This window comes from Fistularia commersonii, chromosome 3, assembly GCF_037954325.1.
Source record: "Fistularia commersonii isolate RoL2024-O1a breed Wild chromosome 3, RoL_Fcom_v1.0, whole genome shotgun sequence".
NCBI classification, from domain to species: Eukaryota; Metazoa; Chordata; class Actinopteri; order Syngnathiformes; family Fistulariidae; genus Fistularia; species Fistularia commersonii.
In genome coordinates this window covers 17,287,148-17,305,779 of record NC_141286.1, presented here as the reverse complement: position 1 = coordinate 17,305,779, position 18,632 = coordinate 17,287,148, and the positions used below count along the sequence as shown (strand labels likewise).

Sequence of the window (18,632 nt, the reverse complement as noted above, 5' to 3'; positions counted from 1 at the left end):
GAACTCCCGAAAATGGGTCAGAACAGAAAGGTTGCTGCCCATCTTCCGCCGTGAGCTGAAAGCATACCTCTTCACTAGCACTACCCCACTAATCGCACTTAGCCCCCCCCCAAAAAAGGAGGAATGAATGTATATATGTATATGGTTTTTGAGATGGCTATTTGGTAGAGTGGTCACTTCTGACTTACGACCACTGGTACTTTGGATCTTCGGTGACTGAATTGCACTCTCTGTAAGTCGCTTTGGATAAAAGAGTCTGCCAAATGACTGCAATGTAATGTAATGTAATGAGAAGAGAGGAAGCAGAGCTGGAGGTAGCGGAGATGAAGATGTTGAGGTTCTCTTTGGGAGCGACGAGGATGGATAGGATCAGAAATCTATCAGAGATGCAGCACATGTTAGATGTTTTGGAGATAAGATCGGAGAAGCCAGACTGTGATGGTTCGGTCATGTACAGAGGAGGGATAGTGAATATATTGGTAGAGGGAAGCTGGGGTTGGAACTGCCAGGTAGGAGGACTAGAGGAAGTCTAAAGAGAAGATTCATGGGTGTAGTTACAGCGAATAGGGTTGATTCATGACCCTTGAAGGAAAAAGCCTAAAGTAAAAGAAGAGGGAAAATAACGTTCAGTATTCCATTTTATATGGAAAAAAAATTGCATTAATAATCCTACTATTCCTCATCATTTTCTGTAATGGATTTAATTTTTGAGGATGCTGCTTGGTTGTGAGTCACCTCAGGTTGAAGAATGACTGGTCTGCACAGCCAGTTTATAAGGAGTGTGAAGCTCCCACTGCATAGTGGGGATATGTTTTGTGGCAGAGGCAGAAGCATGTTGTTGCGGGGGCTCTCACTAGTCGCTTACGTGTCATCGTTCACTACCAGACAACCAAATTGAGAGCCGAAACCACTAGTTAAATGATGGCTTTTCACTCTTCCATTCGTCTCAGCATAAATGGGAACTGATTGATGACCATTCATAAGCTTATGTTATTCAAGCAGCCATGCATACTTTTCCTCCTCTCCTTCACCTCCTCTACTGCATTTCATCTCCTAAGGTTTTTGTTGCCTTTTTCTCCTCCTCAAATCCGAACTCTCCTTTTGTGCTCCTCTTCAATCAAGACTATTTTTTGGGACTCTTCACTGCTGTCATGCCAAATGACTCTTCTTTTCTTCTTTTCTCTTCTTTTTCATGACTCTTTCATTCCCTCATCTTGTCTTCAATTGGCCATTCAAAACTCATTTACCCTCTCTCCTCTCTCTTCGCCCCTTTATTCCTATTGTTGTCCTTTTAATAGTTTTTCTTTTCATCCATTTCCTCTCCCCCATCTTTTTTTTTAACATTTTCTTCATTTCATGCATTTCCTTCTGCTCTTGATTCCACTCTTCTCTTCCTCTTCTCTTGTCTCTTAACATCGTTTCTGCTCCGTCCTTTCCTCTCTCCTATACATCCATGTAACTTCTCTTCCATTCTGTCCCTCCCACTCCCTCTCTTGCCCACCCCTCCTGTCTAATTCCTCCCATTTATGTCATGTATCTCTCTTTTTGCTTCCTTTTGCTTGTTCCCCTTCAAATGTCCCCCCCCATATCATTACCTTTTTTATCTTTTTCCTTTTTTCCTTACCTTGTCTTTTTTTTTGCTCTTCCTCAGCCCATTTGTGCATTTCATTTTATCCTTTACTTTATCCCCTCTTTACCTTCTTTAACCCCTCTTCTGCCTGATTTGATCCGTCTCTCATCTCTTGACTTTGCTTTCCCAAATCCCTGTATCTCCTCTCTTTCGGTTTCATTTCCTCCCACTCCCTCATGTAGTGCCATCCTCTCCTGTTGGACAGCTTCCTCTCATACCTCACTGTGTCCACCTTTTCTCCCTCTTTTTGTTCTCTCAATGCTCATTTCCTGGAGGTTCCTATGTGCTCCTCTAACATCTCTCCCTCTCCTCCTCACACACCTCTCATTCTTTCTTTCATCTCTCCCTCTCTCCCCCTCCGTTACTCCAGCAGTGGAATCACTGAGCAGCAGCAGCGGCAACAGCACCAGTGTCACTCTGCGCTGCAACTGCTCACACGAAAGTGAGGACGTTTTTTTTTTTTTTTTCCTTTGCATTGCCTTTTCCTCTTTAAATGTGTTTTTATCTCTTCTTCCCATTGAGTCTTTTCTTTACTTTATTTATTTTGTACTTTTCCGGCGTGTTCTCCTGCCATGTTGATGCTTTTGGGAGTGCAGCAATATGAGGGCACCATGCATTTTTAACAGGGTTTCTGCTCGAACTAGAGCATGTAACTATATGCTTGTTTTCTTTTTGTTTTTGTGGCACATTAGAAGTAAATAAGACAGTCTGCAGTCAGTCGACCTCTGGACTCAGATGTGCTTAGGATGTATATTTTTGCAGGTAGGATTTTTTTTTATAAAATCCTAACCTATTCCATGCAAATCCTCCCTTCAGTACATTTGGTGCAATATGAAATCTGATTGTGAGGATTTGTGACAAGCATGTGTAATATTTTTTATGCATACTAAATAGATTGTGTTTTTCAGTTCAGTCGATATGCTATACTTCTCTCCAGTAACCAAAGTGCTATCCATTTATCATTTCTTTTTTTTTGTGTGTTTGTCAAATTCTTTCACTTACAACCTGTTTACCCCTCTCTTCTCATTCTTTGAGCTCTCTCATGTCCCCCACCGGCTGCCGAGTGCCCAGGATAGTAGAAAAATGAGGATCTCGGTGATATAACCAGGATGGACTTATCAGAAGTTCTAATGGCCACTTTATCGCCAAACTCTTCTGTGGAGAATATCAGCCAGACGTCCTCTTCCTTGTCCAGATCTCCACCTCTACCTCCTCACTCGCAGGTGGCATCAGTATTTATCGCGCTGGTTGTCTCAGTTATCATCCTTGGCACAGTGGTGGGTAATGTGTTGGTCATAGTAGCTGTGTTTACCAGCCGTGCCCTGCGGGCACCTCAGAATCTCTTCCTGGTGTCTCTGGCTTCAGCTGATATACTTGTGGCGACGCTGGTCATCCCATTCTCCCTGGCCAATGAGGTGAGGAAAGACATATCTGTAAAAGGATGTTTTTGAAAATGTAATTCATTTGCTCAGCTTTTGAGTTCATATGGTTGGTTGCCATAACACATGTCACTTTATGTAAAAAAGGTACGTGTGCGGGTGGGGTTGACTGAAAAAGAGACAAAATAGTTTTCAAAATATTTGAGGCAAGTACCTGATGGGAGTAGTGTGAGATAGACATATTCTTTGGTTCAAAATTCAAACCGCAGATCAATAAATTCTCATAAATTTTACACACTTATCAAACCCTGGACAATCTAATCTTTGTAAGGTGGAACAAACCCATTTTGATGCTTATTTCTTCAACAAATTCAAATTACATGTTGTCAGAAATATTTTTTTTATCCATAGAGATGTAAGTATATTAAACTATTTATCTCCCTGTATTATTTGCTAGTCCTTCTATCTTAAAAGTCTGCTCCGAGGGCTGCTTTTATGGCCACATATGCTCCAATTGGGTAGTTTCCGAAGAATTTTAGGTCATCGTTGGGGTTATTATAAAGAACAATACCTTCTTCATTCACCAAGACTCAGAAAACTAATATACAAATATATACTTTATATTCTAATATACTACTAGCATGAAAATGTTATTCATATTATCTTCTCCTATGTCCTTCTAGCAAGGCTAATCAGACTGACGATCTAAATCGGAATCTAGATGTTATATTTTTAAATTTACGAGTGTCCAATACAAAGCGTAAAGTATAATTTAAATGAATCCCCTTTCAGACTCTTTGTTCATATGATTCTATTTCAGAGAGCTAAGCATTCAAAAAACTCAAAACTAACCCTGTGACAGCTCAGTTAGAACACATAGGAAACCAGGGAGATTGGAGAGGGAGGCAATATACACCAAACAAAGATGCAGTATTAGCATTCGTAGACATGTCAAGCAGTGATTTATGTGTGGGAGCTGGTGCACAAATTATGTAGGCAGTGGTTCTTACTTCAGCTGAGAACCGTAACCTAATACTGTGAACTGAAGCTGTGGCTGCTGCCACCTTCCACAGATGGTCGCGTTGATATTTTGGAGGGGTCTTATGCAGGCACAGTGACTTTTAAACTGACAAAACATGTCCTGACACCCTGTCCTTTACTCTTTTCTTTGCCTTGTTTGATTAAATGGGATGTCCTACACATGGTAATTTACAGTTAAGGGTTTTTCACACAAATCGTTTGCACTGATGAATATTTCTTCTGTTTTCTTTGGCATTATAAATTTATGTGTGGTAGAAGTGTTCAGTGTTATGTAGAGCAGGTTTAGCTTAGTCTTTCTTTCGTCTGCTTTTGGTTATGTTATTAATCTGATATTAAAGACACATGTGTTTCATATCTCTTCCGAAAATTGCTTTTGTACTTGGTGGATACAATATCCACCTACGAACCTTAATTGATTTACGAGGCAAACATTTAGGCTGTGTATAGTTATAAACATGGAAAGTACCTAAATATTTAAATGTTTCAGATAACAGGTATTATAGATTGCATTGTACAATTCATGAATCACTATGAGGAAATGATAATTATTTTCTTGTTTTTGGTTAAAAAAACACCTCAAGATTCATCAAACTCTTTGAATTCACTCAACCATCAAAAAGTCTTTAAATGGGTTAAAAAAAGACAAGCCTCTAGGTCATGCGATGACTCGTTCATTTATACAGAATCACACAAATTTATTGTGTTTGGAATTGGTTTGGAAAAATGAACAATGTTTCTTTCATGTACTTTTGTCACGCTCAGAGCAGACTGCTGAAGCTGCTCTAAAACTGGCATTGAGGATTAAAATGGAAATTCATAAAAAGTTACTTTCATGTACATAAACTCAATTACAATACGATTATGGTTACAAATCTAAAAAAAAAAACTTTACCCGTACCAAATTTACACAAACATGCAGATAGTTTTGTTTACATAAGATAAAAACTAAAAAGTATAAAATGTATTTTGAATCACAGTAGGGATTCTAATCACATTCTTAATCATGAATCCAGTCACTTCGCATAAAATCTTGTTGCTGTCAACTGTTGTGCATCTTGAAAAGGGGACAAATGCTGAGCTAACCTTTAAGTATTTGGTCAATCAAACAATAAGCAACAAATGTTTACCTTCTTATAATGTCAGTTGTGCATATTGATATGCCTCTTGGGGATTTCCATCAATAGGTGCTCCCTCAATCAAAACAACCGACCATGAAACAATACAAGCACAAAACAAATGGGATAACAAGAAGACTGAGTTCATCTGCTGCTGCCCTGTAAATACCAGGGTTTGGTCCATGGAGACAGACACCAAATTTCCAGGTTTCTAATTGTTCTGTCAGTGAAAGCCAATTAATTACTGTCAGAATGCAAAATATAATTGCCTATTACGTTGTTAGTTTGAGCTCAGGTGTGCAAACAATTTCCCCTGAGGAGCGATAATACTTTTATCCGCATGAAGTTGCCGCTATTATGCATATTAGCCAATAACTCACATCGGTGGGATGGGCAACTGTGTTACTTGTGCCTCTATAGACATTAGATGAAAACAATTATACCGAAAGATATTTGCTCATTAAATGTTTTATTGATTGCAGTGATGGTTGCTGTCTAATTTAGTCCCAAAGTCTCTCATTAATGTTCAGCTGACCAAGGTGGTGACTATGCTCACATAATATTAATTTGTATCGATAAATTGATTTTACTCTGGAAATCCCACAAAGAGATCCAGTACAGAGCATCCTGTGGTGTTCTTCACCCACCACCTGTGCGATCAATCTCACCTGACTCCCCCTCACCATTCATGTTACAATATATAATGCTGTGTGATGGGGCTGCAGGAGCATTAATGTTAAAGTCCAGCTACTATCACAGTGGAAAACTTAATTTTAATCGTTACCAATTGTGCACCAATTACAACCTGCAATGTTTGACATTAAGTGTGGTGATCAGGGACTGAAATGTGAAATTAAAGAACAGACACATTTTGGTAATATTGTAAGTTCAAGAAAATTTCTATAAATCATAACTTGTAGTTGCACAATGTTCCTATGGGGGATACCAAATAGATCTGCAAGATCCATATCTTAAAATCCAGCTTGGCTGTTGTTTCCCAAGATGCCTGTCAAAGTAATTGGGTTATAATATCTTCTCATACAGCATGCTTATCCCTTTGGGTCATCTGGTAGAGTAATCATCTTTGGGAATAAACATACCTGTTTCGATCCCGGCTCCTCCTAGTGTGTCGATGTGTTGCCGAGCTTGACACTGAACCCCTAATGCCTCCCCTGGCGCTGATTTATGGCAGCCTACTGCTTATGGGTCATCCATGATGGGTTAATCTTAGAGAACATATTTCCCCATGAGGGATTGATAAAGGATAAGTTATTGCTATTATTATCATATAAGTCCAATAGAAAGATGGATCTCTTCTCTTCTGTTTTAAAGTCAGTTGCGGTTTATGTTTTTAGCAAATTAGCCAAATCCATCGGCTAAAACCTTGTGTTCTAAAAATATTTTGTGTATCTGGTAGATTTGTTGAACGATACATTATTGGCAGACAGAACCGGCTTGATTTGCATAACATGGAAATAAGTGTATGTGAAGCATTCATAGGACAAACATTAAGTTAGCATTTACCAAAAAAAGGTAAATTAGAAAATAGATTTGAACTCGAAAAAAATATCTCAATTGAACTAGTACATGCTTTTCTATTAGAGAATCTATTTTTCTCTTAAAAATCCCAAAACCTTGCAGGACAGCTACTATGATAGATTTTCAAGTGACCATGCATTATTTATAGATTATATAATTTGGAATTTGTGTACCAAATTAGATACTTGTATTCCCATTTGTATAATTTCAACTGGATCTTAGCCTCTCCACTGGAATGATCCGCAATACGTGAAAATAACATTAACAATGACAGTTAGTGAGGTGACAAAGCACCAGAGACCTGAGTTTTGTTCGACTTAAATGAACACAACCATTAATCATATCATGGCTTTACTATGTAGTTTTCCTTCTTTGACCAGTAAAAAAGTGTCTGCTTATCTCTGAAATTGCTAGATTTTGAAGGATCAGGAAGATTATGCAATCTCATGGTGTTCCTTTTGAATAAGTAAGGAAATGAACCCTTGAGGTTCTTCAGTTTAAGCTTGAGACAAAGGAAAAAAACAAAAACAAACTATAACTCTAACTAAAATGTACAGCTTGCTTCACTGCACGCTGGCAAAAGTCTAAAAGATCAAATCTGGAAACATAGGACATAATACGCATTTGGTATATTGAAACTGTTATATATACTGAACTATATTACAAAACCTATGGAAAAAGGACATGGTTTCTGATGCATACCACCTAATGGTATCTTTCATGAAAATGCATTAATGTCCGTGCCCTTTCTCACCGAAGCACTGTTGTGAATTTTATTGTATTTTGATTGAGCAAACAATCCGTCAAATCCTATGCATCTCGCTAGAAATTCTGGCATGAACAGGAATTTCTAGTGGGATGTTTCACTCAGAAGCATAAGAATAGCAGCCGGGCAGAAAGTGATTGAGTAAACTAATAGTGGATCGACTGGCAAGAAAGAAAGCGATCATAAAACAAGACAGAGCATCTGAGGGAGATTACTATACACTGGTACAAGGTTAGTGTTCAATACCAATCATTTAAAAATTCTTCTATCCTTCATCCCTAAAAGTAGCCTGACATTCCTTAAGTTATCCATAATTTAGATAAGTCACATTGCTATGGTGAAGTACCAGAGAAATGCAGAAAGATCTAAAGAATCAGCAATCATTTATAATCCCAGACAGACACCAAGATTGTTCTGCGCCATCAGATTTATAGATTTCTCAAGAGCCATGCAAATGTATTTATTATTTATGTGTGTGTATATATGTATATTTATGTAGAATGTTGATGTTTAAAGTTCCATTTTCCATAACAGACTTGCCTGTCGGGTCACACTAGGACAAATCAATCCTGGCCATAGTAGAAAATCATTAAAAAGTTGTGGGTTATTTTGTTTTCCTTCCCCATTACTTGGCACAAATTTTCAATACAATCCCACTTCTCCGCCATATTCATGACTCAATTCAAAATGTTAGTCGATAAGTTTGAATAAAATGTTGGTGTAATATTTACTTGTGTCTTGTTGGGAATTGATGCGAATAAAGTAGCTAAAGAAGCCAGTGCTTCCAAAAGCAGCAAACCAGAAGGAAAGAAGTAATTGAGTGAAATTAATGCTTTTAAAGCCTCATTTAAGGGTGGCTGATGGAAGCTGAGTGGGAGATGACAAATGAACTATAAATAAATTACTTTGGCTTGCAATTGAGGGCTTGAGTGTAAATTAACATTTCTATCCTCTTTCCAGGTAATGGGCTACTGGTATTTTGGATCTGCCTGGTGTTCCTTTTACTTGGCCTTGGATGTCCTCTTTTGCACTTCCTCCATTGTCCACCTCTGTGCCATTAGCCTTGACCGCTACTGGTCTGTCACCAAAGCTGTCAGTTACAATCGCAAACGGACACCAAAACGGATTAAAGGGATGATTAGTGTTGTGTGGTTGATCTCTATCGTCATCTCATCACCACCACTGTTAATGACACAGAATGAGAAGAGTTGGGACTTGTTGGAGGACAACGATACACCAAGGCAGGAGTGTCTTCTCAATAATCAGACTTGGTACATCCTCTCTTCTTGCCTTGTGTCTTTCTTTGCCCCAGGAATCATCATGATTCTAGTGTACTGTAAGATCTACCGTGTTGCCAAGCAGCGAGCCTCTACAGTGTTTGTTGCTAAAAACACAATGGAGCGCCAGCCATCGCAGTCTGAGACCTGTTTTGCTGGTGCTGCAAAGACTTGCCAAAGACAAGAAGCCGGCTGCAGGAAATCCCAGTATGAGTTGAATCGCCTACGGTCTGCAAACAAGCATAGCTCCTCCAATGTGGAGAGCAGCAGCAGCCATAGAAGAGGAGAGTTGGATGATATTGACTTAGAAGAGAAGAGCTGTGAAGCTAACATAAAAACATCTTCCTCATTTCCTTCTTCACTTCACTTCCCAAGAAGAGTTGGTGGAAAGTTGAAAACAGGGGAGGGAAAAGACATTGAGGGTGCAGGAAACATGCTGAAGCCTCCTCCCTCCTGTGCCTCCATATCATGGGCATCATCTGATCATTACTCCCATCACCTCCTCCTCTCCTCCCCCATTCCTCTCCGAAATCGCCAGATGTCTTTGTCCAAGAATAAAGTGGCACAGATGAGAGAGAAGCGCTTCACATTTGTTCTAGCAGTGGTGATGGGGGTTTTTGTTCTTTGCTGGTTCCCGTTTTTCTTTACATACAGTCTCCATGCTGTCTGCAGAGAGAAATGCACAATCCCTGATACGCTTTTCAACCTCTTTTTCTGGATTGGATACTGCAATAGCTGCCTGAACCCCATCATATACACTGTTTTTAACCGGGACTTCAGGAGGGCTTTTAAGAAGATTTTATTTCAGACTCATAAGTGAAGATAAGACTGAATGTATGGATGTGTGCGTGTATGTTTGTGTGTATGTGTGTCTGAATACACATATACAGAGAGTCATAAATGTATTCACACAGTTTTAATTCACTGTGCTGTAATACAAACATTAAAGGGCTTGTCACGTAGCGCCTGAATCATTTATTGAATTGTTACCATTGACTCAAGGCGGAGGATGATTCTGAGATAGTGCTGCTGTGAAAACCGGTATCTCAAACTCTGCTTCCCTGATGCAGTAATGCTTCAATTGAACACCTTCATTTTGCATCTTGAATGCTAATTGGAAGAAAATAGCTGCAGGGCCATGAACTATGTCCCTGCAGAGCATCAACATATCTATGCACTGCTAGGCTTACAACGGCAGAAACAGTGATTCATAAGGAATAAGAATAAGAATAAGAATAAGGACAACTTTATTTATCCCGAAGGACATCGTTGTGCCAGAGTTTCAAGTAAAACGTAACAATAATAAATAATAGTAGGGGAGAGAAGGGAAGAGAAGAGAAGGGAGAGATCCCAGCAGCTTCTTGAAAAAACTGATTTCTCTGCCTCTGGACACTAGCAGAGCCAAATGTTTGAACTTTAACTCAATATAAAGACACAGAAAAATTTGGGAAAATTAGAAATCAAAGTTTCTCACAAACGGGAAACTCAGAGCAAAGAAATGATCAATGCATGTGGAGCCAGTGGATGGTTAAGCTGCTGTGCACAGACAGGGTTAGGGCAAAGGAGAAGGAAGACAAAACCTAAGTTAGTGAATCGTCTGGACCTATGAATGAATAGTCATCTTCATATTTATATAAAGATGGACAATTATTTTCAGAGGCCAAAAGTGAAGTAACTTATCAGATATTGTAAAATCCAAACCTCAACTAACAATTGCCAAATGTGAATTGACCAATACCTCAAATCACATGCCATGACCTGAGCTCAGAAGCACACCTGAGATCCAATTTACTGAATCTCTGCAGAGATGCTGCACCAACAAATGATCATATTGCCACCTTCTTAAAATAATTTCCAAAGTCATTTTTTGACAAAAAAAAAAATCTGTTTTTGCCTAAATCAACCCTTTAATCAACATGTGACTCAGTTTTTTATATTTTCTGAAAAACTTGACTTTACTTAAATCGGGCCAGTAAAAATAATCAGACTCGGAGCTTTACCTTTCCAAACACAAAGGAGAGTGTCGATGGAGGCAGTGGGAGCTGCAAGGCCACAAGATGTGTTACATCACTCTCCTCTTGATGCGGTGGCAAGTCAGAAAAAGTAACAGTCGTTGCATAATTAAAGAGGATAAAGCTTGCGAAACCTATATGTAGTTGCACAGCATATGCACGGTACTAAAGGATACAGAACACACCTGTGGTTGGCAGAGGGTGATATATTTAGTAGTATTAGAAGTGCTTGCTGAAACTTATATGTCAGAGAATAGTTGACATGTTCAAGTTATACAAGTCACATTAAGCTGACTTTTTAGGAGATAATAAGAATAGTCAGGTTTAAAGCCATGTATAGATTCTCAAAACATTTACAGAATAGAAAACATTATTTCCATGAGATGCAAAACTGTTAATTTAAATATGTTAGGATTCAACAAAACACAAGTTCTATATGAGGCGACAGGCCATTATTCCCCTTAAAGCTATGTGATTCAAAGGACTGAAGAGCAGCAGGATGGATTTATTATACACAACTTGAGCTCAAATATGCACATGAACTTCAAAATGCAGGCTTATGATGTGTCCTTACTTTGATATTAATCAATAAGCTCTCTTTGAACACATGCAAGAGGTGTTGGTGTTGGGATTTTTTTTTCATTCTTGCACTTGGAGAGCTCATTCACGCTAGCAGGGAGACTGCTGGAGATGTGGGCATGATGTCTGTCCAGAGATTCACAGCTATGTGTCCTACTGGGGACCGACAACAACACTGTCATTTACTGTGTGGGAGTCAAAAAACAAATGAGAATAGTTGTGATCTAGATGACAGAAAGTCCTTAAAAATATCAATAGCAATTTACATGTATTTCTTTTGATTCGTTATTTACTAATCAGCATTATGGTTAAATGTGTGTGTCACCAATGTATCTTGTCATAGTTATGATTTTTCTCGACAGAAATGGATTTATCTTTTTTGAAAGTTCTGGAGCAAAGATCAGTTAAGGTACAACCAACATGTATTCAGGTGTTTTGGAAAACATAAATATCACATTATTTGGGAGACAGGAGTCAGGCAGGAGTGTATGACACATCCAAGAAACACAGCGCATCATAAGTCTGTGCACATATTCTGTAGTTCATCTGTAAGTGGATGTGAATGTTGTATGAGATCAGGCTTCTTCTTGAAAATACAACAAAAAGAATATTCTATCAGTGTCAGAGAGAATAAAGATGCCAAAAAGAAGACGGTACTTTCTAATTTAAGAGTGTGGTAGCAAGATCTCTTCTTATTTTTTGCTGTCTTGATGAAACCCCATGGATCTAGTTTTTGGGATTGTCATGCCAACCTACTCAATTTTGATTTCCATTCTTAACTGTTCATAGGAAATCTCTGCAATTCTATTTCCAATATCTCCTTATTCACAAAAATACTGTCTGTTGATTTTAAGTATCATGTACCCAGAAATGTTTCCCACCTAACAGAAAAGACTAATTAAAATGCATTCACAGAGCCGGGGAGTTTCCCACAGTGGACTGACCTGATGCAGAAACAGGCAGTTGTATAGCCACCTGCATGTAGACTGTTTCACAATTCTAGTCTGAATATCTCCCAATCACAGGCGTTTCTTTACTACTGGGAATTATACGAAACAGAAGAGCACTATGGATCCTGAGGTCAGCGAGATGCTTCACCATGGGCTCCACAAACACAAGCCCAGCATGTTGCCTCTCCAAATGTCAAGGTCTGCAGTTATGTGGTTGCGTGTTGATGATCAAGGCTCATCAGTTTCCCCTTCTTCCCGCTAGTTCCCCCCACTTATAATCTCTCTCTGCTTCTTTAGAAAACACACCTGCTGTCTGGAAGCCATTTTATGGGGTGATGAGAAGAAAAAAAATATAGGCAGCATCTTCAAATTTTCCATTCCTGCGGTGGGATTCAGTACACACACATATATATATATATGCATCTATCTATCTATCTATCTATCTATCTATCTATCTATCTATCTATCTATCTATCTATCTATCCATCTATCCATCTATCCATCTATCTATCTATCTATCTATCTATCTATCTATCTATCTATCCATCTATCCATCTATCCATCTATCCATCTATCTATCTATCTATCTATCCATCTATCTATCTATCTATCTATCTATCTATCTATCTATCTATCTATCTATCTATCTATCTATCTATATATATATATATATATATATATATATATATATATATTCAGTTTCACAAACATTCACGTACACACACACACATATATATATGGTTCTGAATCAAGTTATTTTTAACAAATATGCTGATGAACAAATTTAGAGAAAAAAACACAACTCAAATTCAAAATACTTAGAAACAGCACTTCTCCTTTTGGCTTTTCCCTTCAGGGGTCGCCATAGCGAATCAACCTTCTCCATCTAACCCTATTCTCTGTATCCTCCTCTCTCACACCAACTACTTTCATATCCTCTCTCACTACGTCCATAAATCATCTCTTTGGTCTTCCTCAAGACCTCCTGCCTGGCAGCTCCAATTCCAGCATCCGTCTACCAATATATTCCCTATCCCTCCTCTGTACATGAACAAACCATCTCAGTCTGGCCTCTGACTTTCTCTCCAAAACTTTCAATGTGCTGTTCCTCTGATAGACTCATTCCTCATCCTATCCATCCTGGTTAATCCCAAAGAGCATCATCATCTCTGCAACCTCTGGCTCTGCCTCCTGTCTTTTCGTTATTGGAACTGTACTTAGAAACAACACATTTTGCTGCAATGCTCAGATACATGGCTATTGCCATTTGAAACATCACAGCAGGACTTGATCTGATAAAAACAGTATAAAAATGTAAATGTTACCAATTAATCAGGCTGCAAACTGAAATTTGCTAATTCATTGCATTAGTAAAACATTGTGTGGACATATAGTTACGTTTTTCTCAAATACCATATTGCTTCATTGTTCTAGATCCAACAGATGCATCAAATGTGTTTTACAGATATTTTTCTGTTCTCGTCTTTGGTTATATAATGTTCTAATATTTGCAAATCACCTCTGGCAAAAGTTCAGCACTTCCTACCTGCTATCTAATCAAGATAAGATGATACTTTGTTGATTATTAATCATAGATAAAGATCATTTAGTTTGGGGTGTGGTAAAGATAATGTACACAAGAATTAATAATCAATCAAAGGTATGTTGACCAGCGTAATAAATTTGATTTTCCTACAATCTAAAACAAAAATTGACTGGTGTTTTTATAACGGTATATTTTTTTAGGAAATCTAAACCACTATATCCTAAACTTGGAATCTCTGAATGTGCTATCAGAATTTTCAATAGAATTTCAAAACAGGCTAAGGAAATTACTAGATAATGCATGCAAAATCAGGTTAAAAAAACAACAAAAGCCTTCAGTCCCCTACAGAGAAAAAGCAATGAGAAGATCAGTTCCCAGTTGTCCTCCTCTGCTTCACACATATCAACTCCCCTGTGAATCAGTTGTGGAAAGACCAATTTTTTCAACAAAGTAAGTTGAATTGGTAACAGATAAACACGGCCAAGGGAGAGGAAGGGCTGCAGTGAATATTAATGCCCTTTTTTATTAGATAAAAATAATTTGCAGTTCCGATGCAAAACAGGCCGACACTGACAAGCATTTGAATAGAGATACACATTCTAACCTCAAGAATTGGTAACTTCAAAAAGATCCTGAGAAAAGCGATAGTGAATTAACATGTATGGCAAATGAGCTAGAAGTGCTGAAAATGCTCAACATTTGTCACAATCACTTAGCTCAAAGTTAGGCAGAGTGTAAATGAAGGGCAATTGAGTTTGGTTGTAGATACCCAAAAAACGTTCCATCCAAAGGGTTTCTTCGAGTCTGACTGACAGGTCTGTGATATTTAGCATCTGGGGGCTGTTCAAGTTCATTTCACCGCCTTGGCTGGTTAATACTGATCGTCATTAATCACCCAATACTAGCATACTTTCTTTGCAATCACATGGGAAAAATCGTGATAATGAGCTAAGTTATGATATGTTTTTGTGTGGTAAGGAGAGATCGCTCTTTGGATGTAAGCAAGAAGTTGTAACAAGTTTATATGGAGTCATGTCAGTATGATTTTTCAAAGAAATACTATAGAAGCATAGACATATACTTGTATATACTGTGTGTGTATTTGTGTGTGTGTGTGTGTGTGTGTGTGTGTGTGTGTGTGTGTGTATGTGTGTGTGTGTGTGTGTGTGTGTGTGTGTGTGTGTGTGTGTGTGTGGAGATCAAGAAAGAGAAAAAGAGATTCTTTGATGTCAAAATGTTTTTTCATTTTACGTGATGAAAATTATGCTATTCAACTTTGGTCCACAGTTTATCAGGCACTTTCCAGAGACAATGATTTGGTGGATTTTTTGTTTCAGTTATATTAAAATAATACAAGAGTTTTAGCTTGAACAGAGCCAGAAGCAATCGTAAGAAAGTTGAGGGTTACTGCTTTGAGCAGCTGGGTACTTGTTGCAGCTCTACCAGTTATATGTGTACAGTAAAGTGTAACAGTGCAATATTTCCCTTGGATAGGGTTGTCATTTTATTTTTTTGTTCCACTGGACTGTGGAGCAGATATAATGATACTTGGAGTAGGACATTGCTAAAAATAAATGACATGATAAGTGAGGGGCTGAACTGACTAGCATCTGTATGATCTTTATGACATATCCCGCACTCTTGCATGTCATATGAAAACACGAGTGTGTGTGTGTGAGTGTGTGTGTGTGTGTGTGTGTGTGTGTGTGTGTGTGTGTGTGTGTGTGTGTGTGTGTGTGTGTGTGTGTGTGTGATTAGAGATACATGTCTACATATTTATCTAGGACAGGGGTGACAAACTCACATGCAGAGTGGGCCAAAATTCAAAACTGGGACAAAGTCACAGGCAACATTGATATTTATTGAAAAAAATCTTCCTCCAGATATAACAATAAACCCAAACCAGTTTTGCTTAAGAACGAAATATGGAACAAGCATAGCTTAATACTATACAATATATAACTTAATATTGAACACATGCAAAATCCGGTTTTCTGCCTAAATAGCAGGGTGCCAGTATTAGCATAAGGTCGCTATAACAACTGTACACAGAGGAGAAGGCATTTATGGGTCCTGTTGTGATTTTCGTGCCAAAACACCAGCAGAAAATTCTGGGATTTGTAGAATTAGCAGTAAATAATCTGTAGACTATACCTGCGGGCCAGCTCTAATAGTCATTTGGTATGGCTTTGCGGGCCAATAATAATTACTGTGCGGGCCAAATTTGGCCTGCGGGCCAGATTTTGATGCCTATGATCTAAGAGATTAGATAGATGAATTGATGCCAAACTTAGATTATCAAGCATGAAACAAATGAAGTGAGGAAAGTAGGCATCAGCCCCTCAACTATAATAACCCCTTGGAGGTTATTTTTTTTTCCTCTTTTCTCTCTGGAAATACAGAAACACTATTATTTTAGAATGCACACTGTTAGACCCTCTGTGACATCTGGGTCAAACATGCAGGACACATTCCTTCTGTACTTTTATAGTAATTAAGCGTACGTTTTAACAATAACTTATATATCCATGACAATGCTAGTAATATTTAATTGAGTTAATTCTTACTTATGAGTTAAGAAACAATTTATATCCGATCTGGTGAAAGGTGGTTGCTGTGATATTGAGTTAGAGCTGGATTTAACCTTGAGACAAATCTCATAATTGCATAGTAAATCATCTTTTTCTATTAAGTATTTCTTCTATATCTGTTTCAGTCCATATTATATTTTATTACCCTTTTTATTTATCTGGACTATTTGGAACACAAGATATAATTTTAGCATGACCACTGTTCTCTTGCTAATGAGTGACACACTTGATAATACAAGGTTCAAGATCTTGCAGTTTGCGGACTTCAAAACACAATGTATATAAATTAGCAGCGTCAAGTTCCAGAATTATCAAAGCTACTTCCCTTACTTTGTGTCAAAGGCCCTACTGAATGCTAATTTTTGTCAAACATTAACAATATCCCTATCAACTTTTCTCTATAAACCATTTCAAAAGGTCTCTGATCACTGCCTCACACTGCTTTGGGGTTTCTTTCTCCCCAAGTATCTAATTTTGCTAAAAGGATGAATTATGTCCTCACAACTGATTGTGTTCATTCTCATGACATTAATGTTTTGGAAAAAAAAATTGTTTTATTCAAAAATGACTAAAGTCCACACCCTTAAAGCATTTTTTCTCAATGACTATATCTTAGACATCCCATAATGAACTATTGTGATGGCCCCCAAATATTGCAAAACTATGCCCCTGGGGTAAATAAGCACAAGACCCCTGTGCTGGTACTGTGATGCACATTTTGAGAGGTCAGTATTTGTCTCTAGACAGTTTTAGAAACAAAAACTGGGAGATTATATTCTGTCTGGAGTAGAGCAACAAATTTTCGACTGAATTGTGAGTTTACCGTTTTGCTAGAGGCTGTTGGTACTGGAAAATGAGAATTCTTGCACATTTCCATCCACTGTTGTTATGCAAATATAAGGAGTCGGTCTGTTGGGACCAGAAATGCCCTCTTCCCCTTAAAGGCAGACACACGGCTGCTTTCCCTCCTCATTTTTTCCACCTGTATCAAAGCATATTATGAATACATTGATTTGCCAACGTTTACCTTCACCTTACTGGATCTTACTCTTTTGATTCCAAAACTGTATAGCTATTTCAATTCTTCATTTCTTTTTATGAACTGGGGTTTTCAACACCATGAGCCGATGTTATCAAGCATCCAGTTACATAGAGAACATTTAAAAAAATCAATGCATCTCATTCTCTTCTGAAAGGACTGCTATGGATCATCTATACACAAGCAGAGCATGCAGATATTGGAGGTCTTTAAATCTATTTGAGCAGACAGTGTATGAACATCTCTCTCTCCCTCTCGCTACCTTTATACATATGTAGAGAGGGAGACAAAAAGAGTGAGTGGATGTGTGTGCGTGCATGTGAGAGACAGAGAGCAGACTTAGGCTAGTCTGCATGCAGCTTCGCATGAACCTCGACAATTTATATAAATGTGTTGAAAGTAGCCATGGTACAACATTTTGTTTGAAATTCCTTTATGATCAACTCTGGTAATAAAAGTTACACACACACTCACACACACACACACACACACACACACACTCTGAATGCATTCAACTCCTCATCCAGTCCAGCACTCAAATCTTCATTGTCAGCAGATATTTCAATTTCTTGTGGTTAACCTTTCCTTTCCAATCTCATAGGTTTTCATAAATAAGCAATTTCCAGCAGCCAGTAATGACTTCTTTGCAGTGCTACTTAAAATAAAATAAGTGTGCTTGGTTAAACAGACAAAGTTAAGACCTGAGCAACAAAGTATTGAGCAAAGGTACCTTCAGTCATAGTTCTGCATTCTGCATCCAACAGAGGGACAACACATATTAGATGTTTTGGATAGAATCCGAAAGGCCAGATAGTTTGTTCACGTACAGAGGAGAGATAATGAATATCTGGGTAGAAGAATGCAAGATTGAGAGCATTAGGCCTCTAAAAAAGTTAATTGAAAGTTGAACACATTTAGAATGTAATAAACCTACTGAGAAAAACATAAAACACCTCCACACAACCAATCTATGTAATTGGTGTCTGAAAGCACAGAATGTCAAGATGAGTGGAAACTGCTTAATTAGTTTACCCTTTGTATAAATCAGACATGACCGTTGTAGCACAAGGCGCGTGCACATTCAAAGAAACTGCATTTGGTTGTCACATCAGTAAGCCTCTTTTTCCACTTTTCTTGTAAGACTTAATTTTCTATAGGATACTTCTAA

The 18,632-nt window shown here is 38.1% G+C and overlaps 1 protein-coding gene across 1 annotated transcript; it reads left to right on the top strand.

Annotated features, from left to right (window-relative positions):
• Positions 1-1,246: 1,246 nt before the first annotated feature.
• On the top strand, positions 1,247-9,709 carry LOC147235713 (alpha-2Db adrenergic receptor-like). The gene is made up of 3 exons (XM_086143897.1): positions 1,247-2,392; positions 2,666-3,045; positions 8,431-9,709. The coding sequence occupies exons 2-3, from the start codon at positions 2,740-2,742 to the stop codon at positions 9,565-9,567; spliced, it is 1,443 nt and encodes a 480-aa protein (XP_086000023.1). The 5' UTR covers positions 1,247-2,392; positions 2,666-2,739; the 3' UTR covers positions 9,568-9,709.
• Positions 9,710-18,632: the final 8,923 nt, after the last annotated feature.

What these genes read in the sequence shown, in the direction of transcription:
- LOC147235713 (XM_086143897.1), top strand. Translation starts at nt 2,740, where the DNA reads ATGGACTTATCAGAAGTTCTAATGGCCACTTTATCGCCAAACTCTTCT. An exon ending in CATTCTCCCTGGCCAATGAG is followed by an intron (nt 3,046 to 8,430) that starts GTGAGGAAAGAC and finishes TCCTCTTTCCAG; the next exon opens with GTAATGGGCTACTGGTATTT.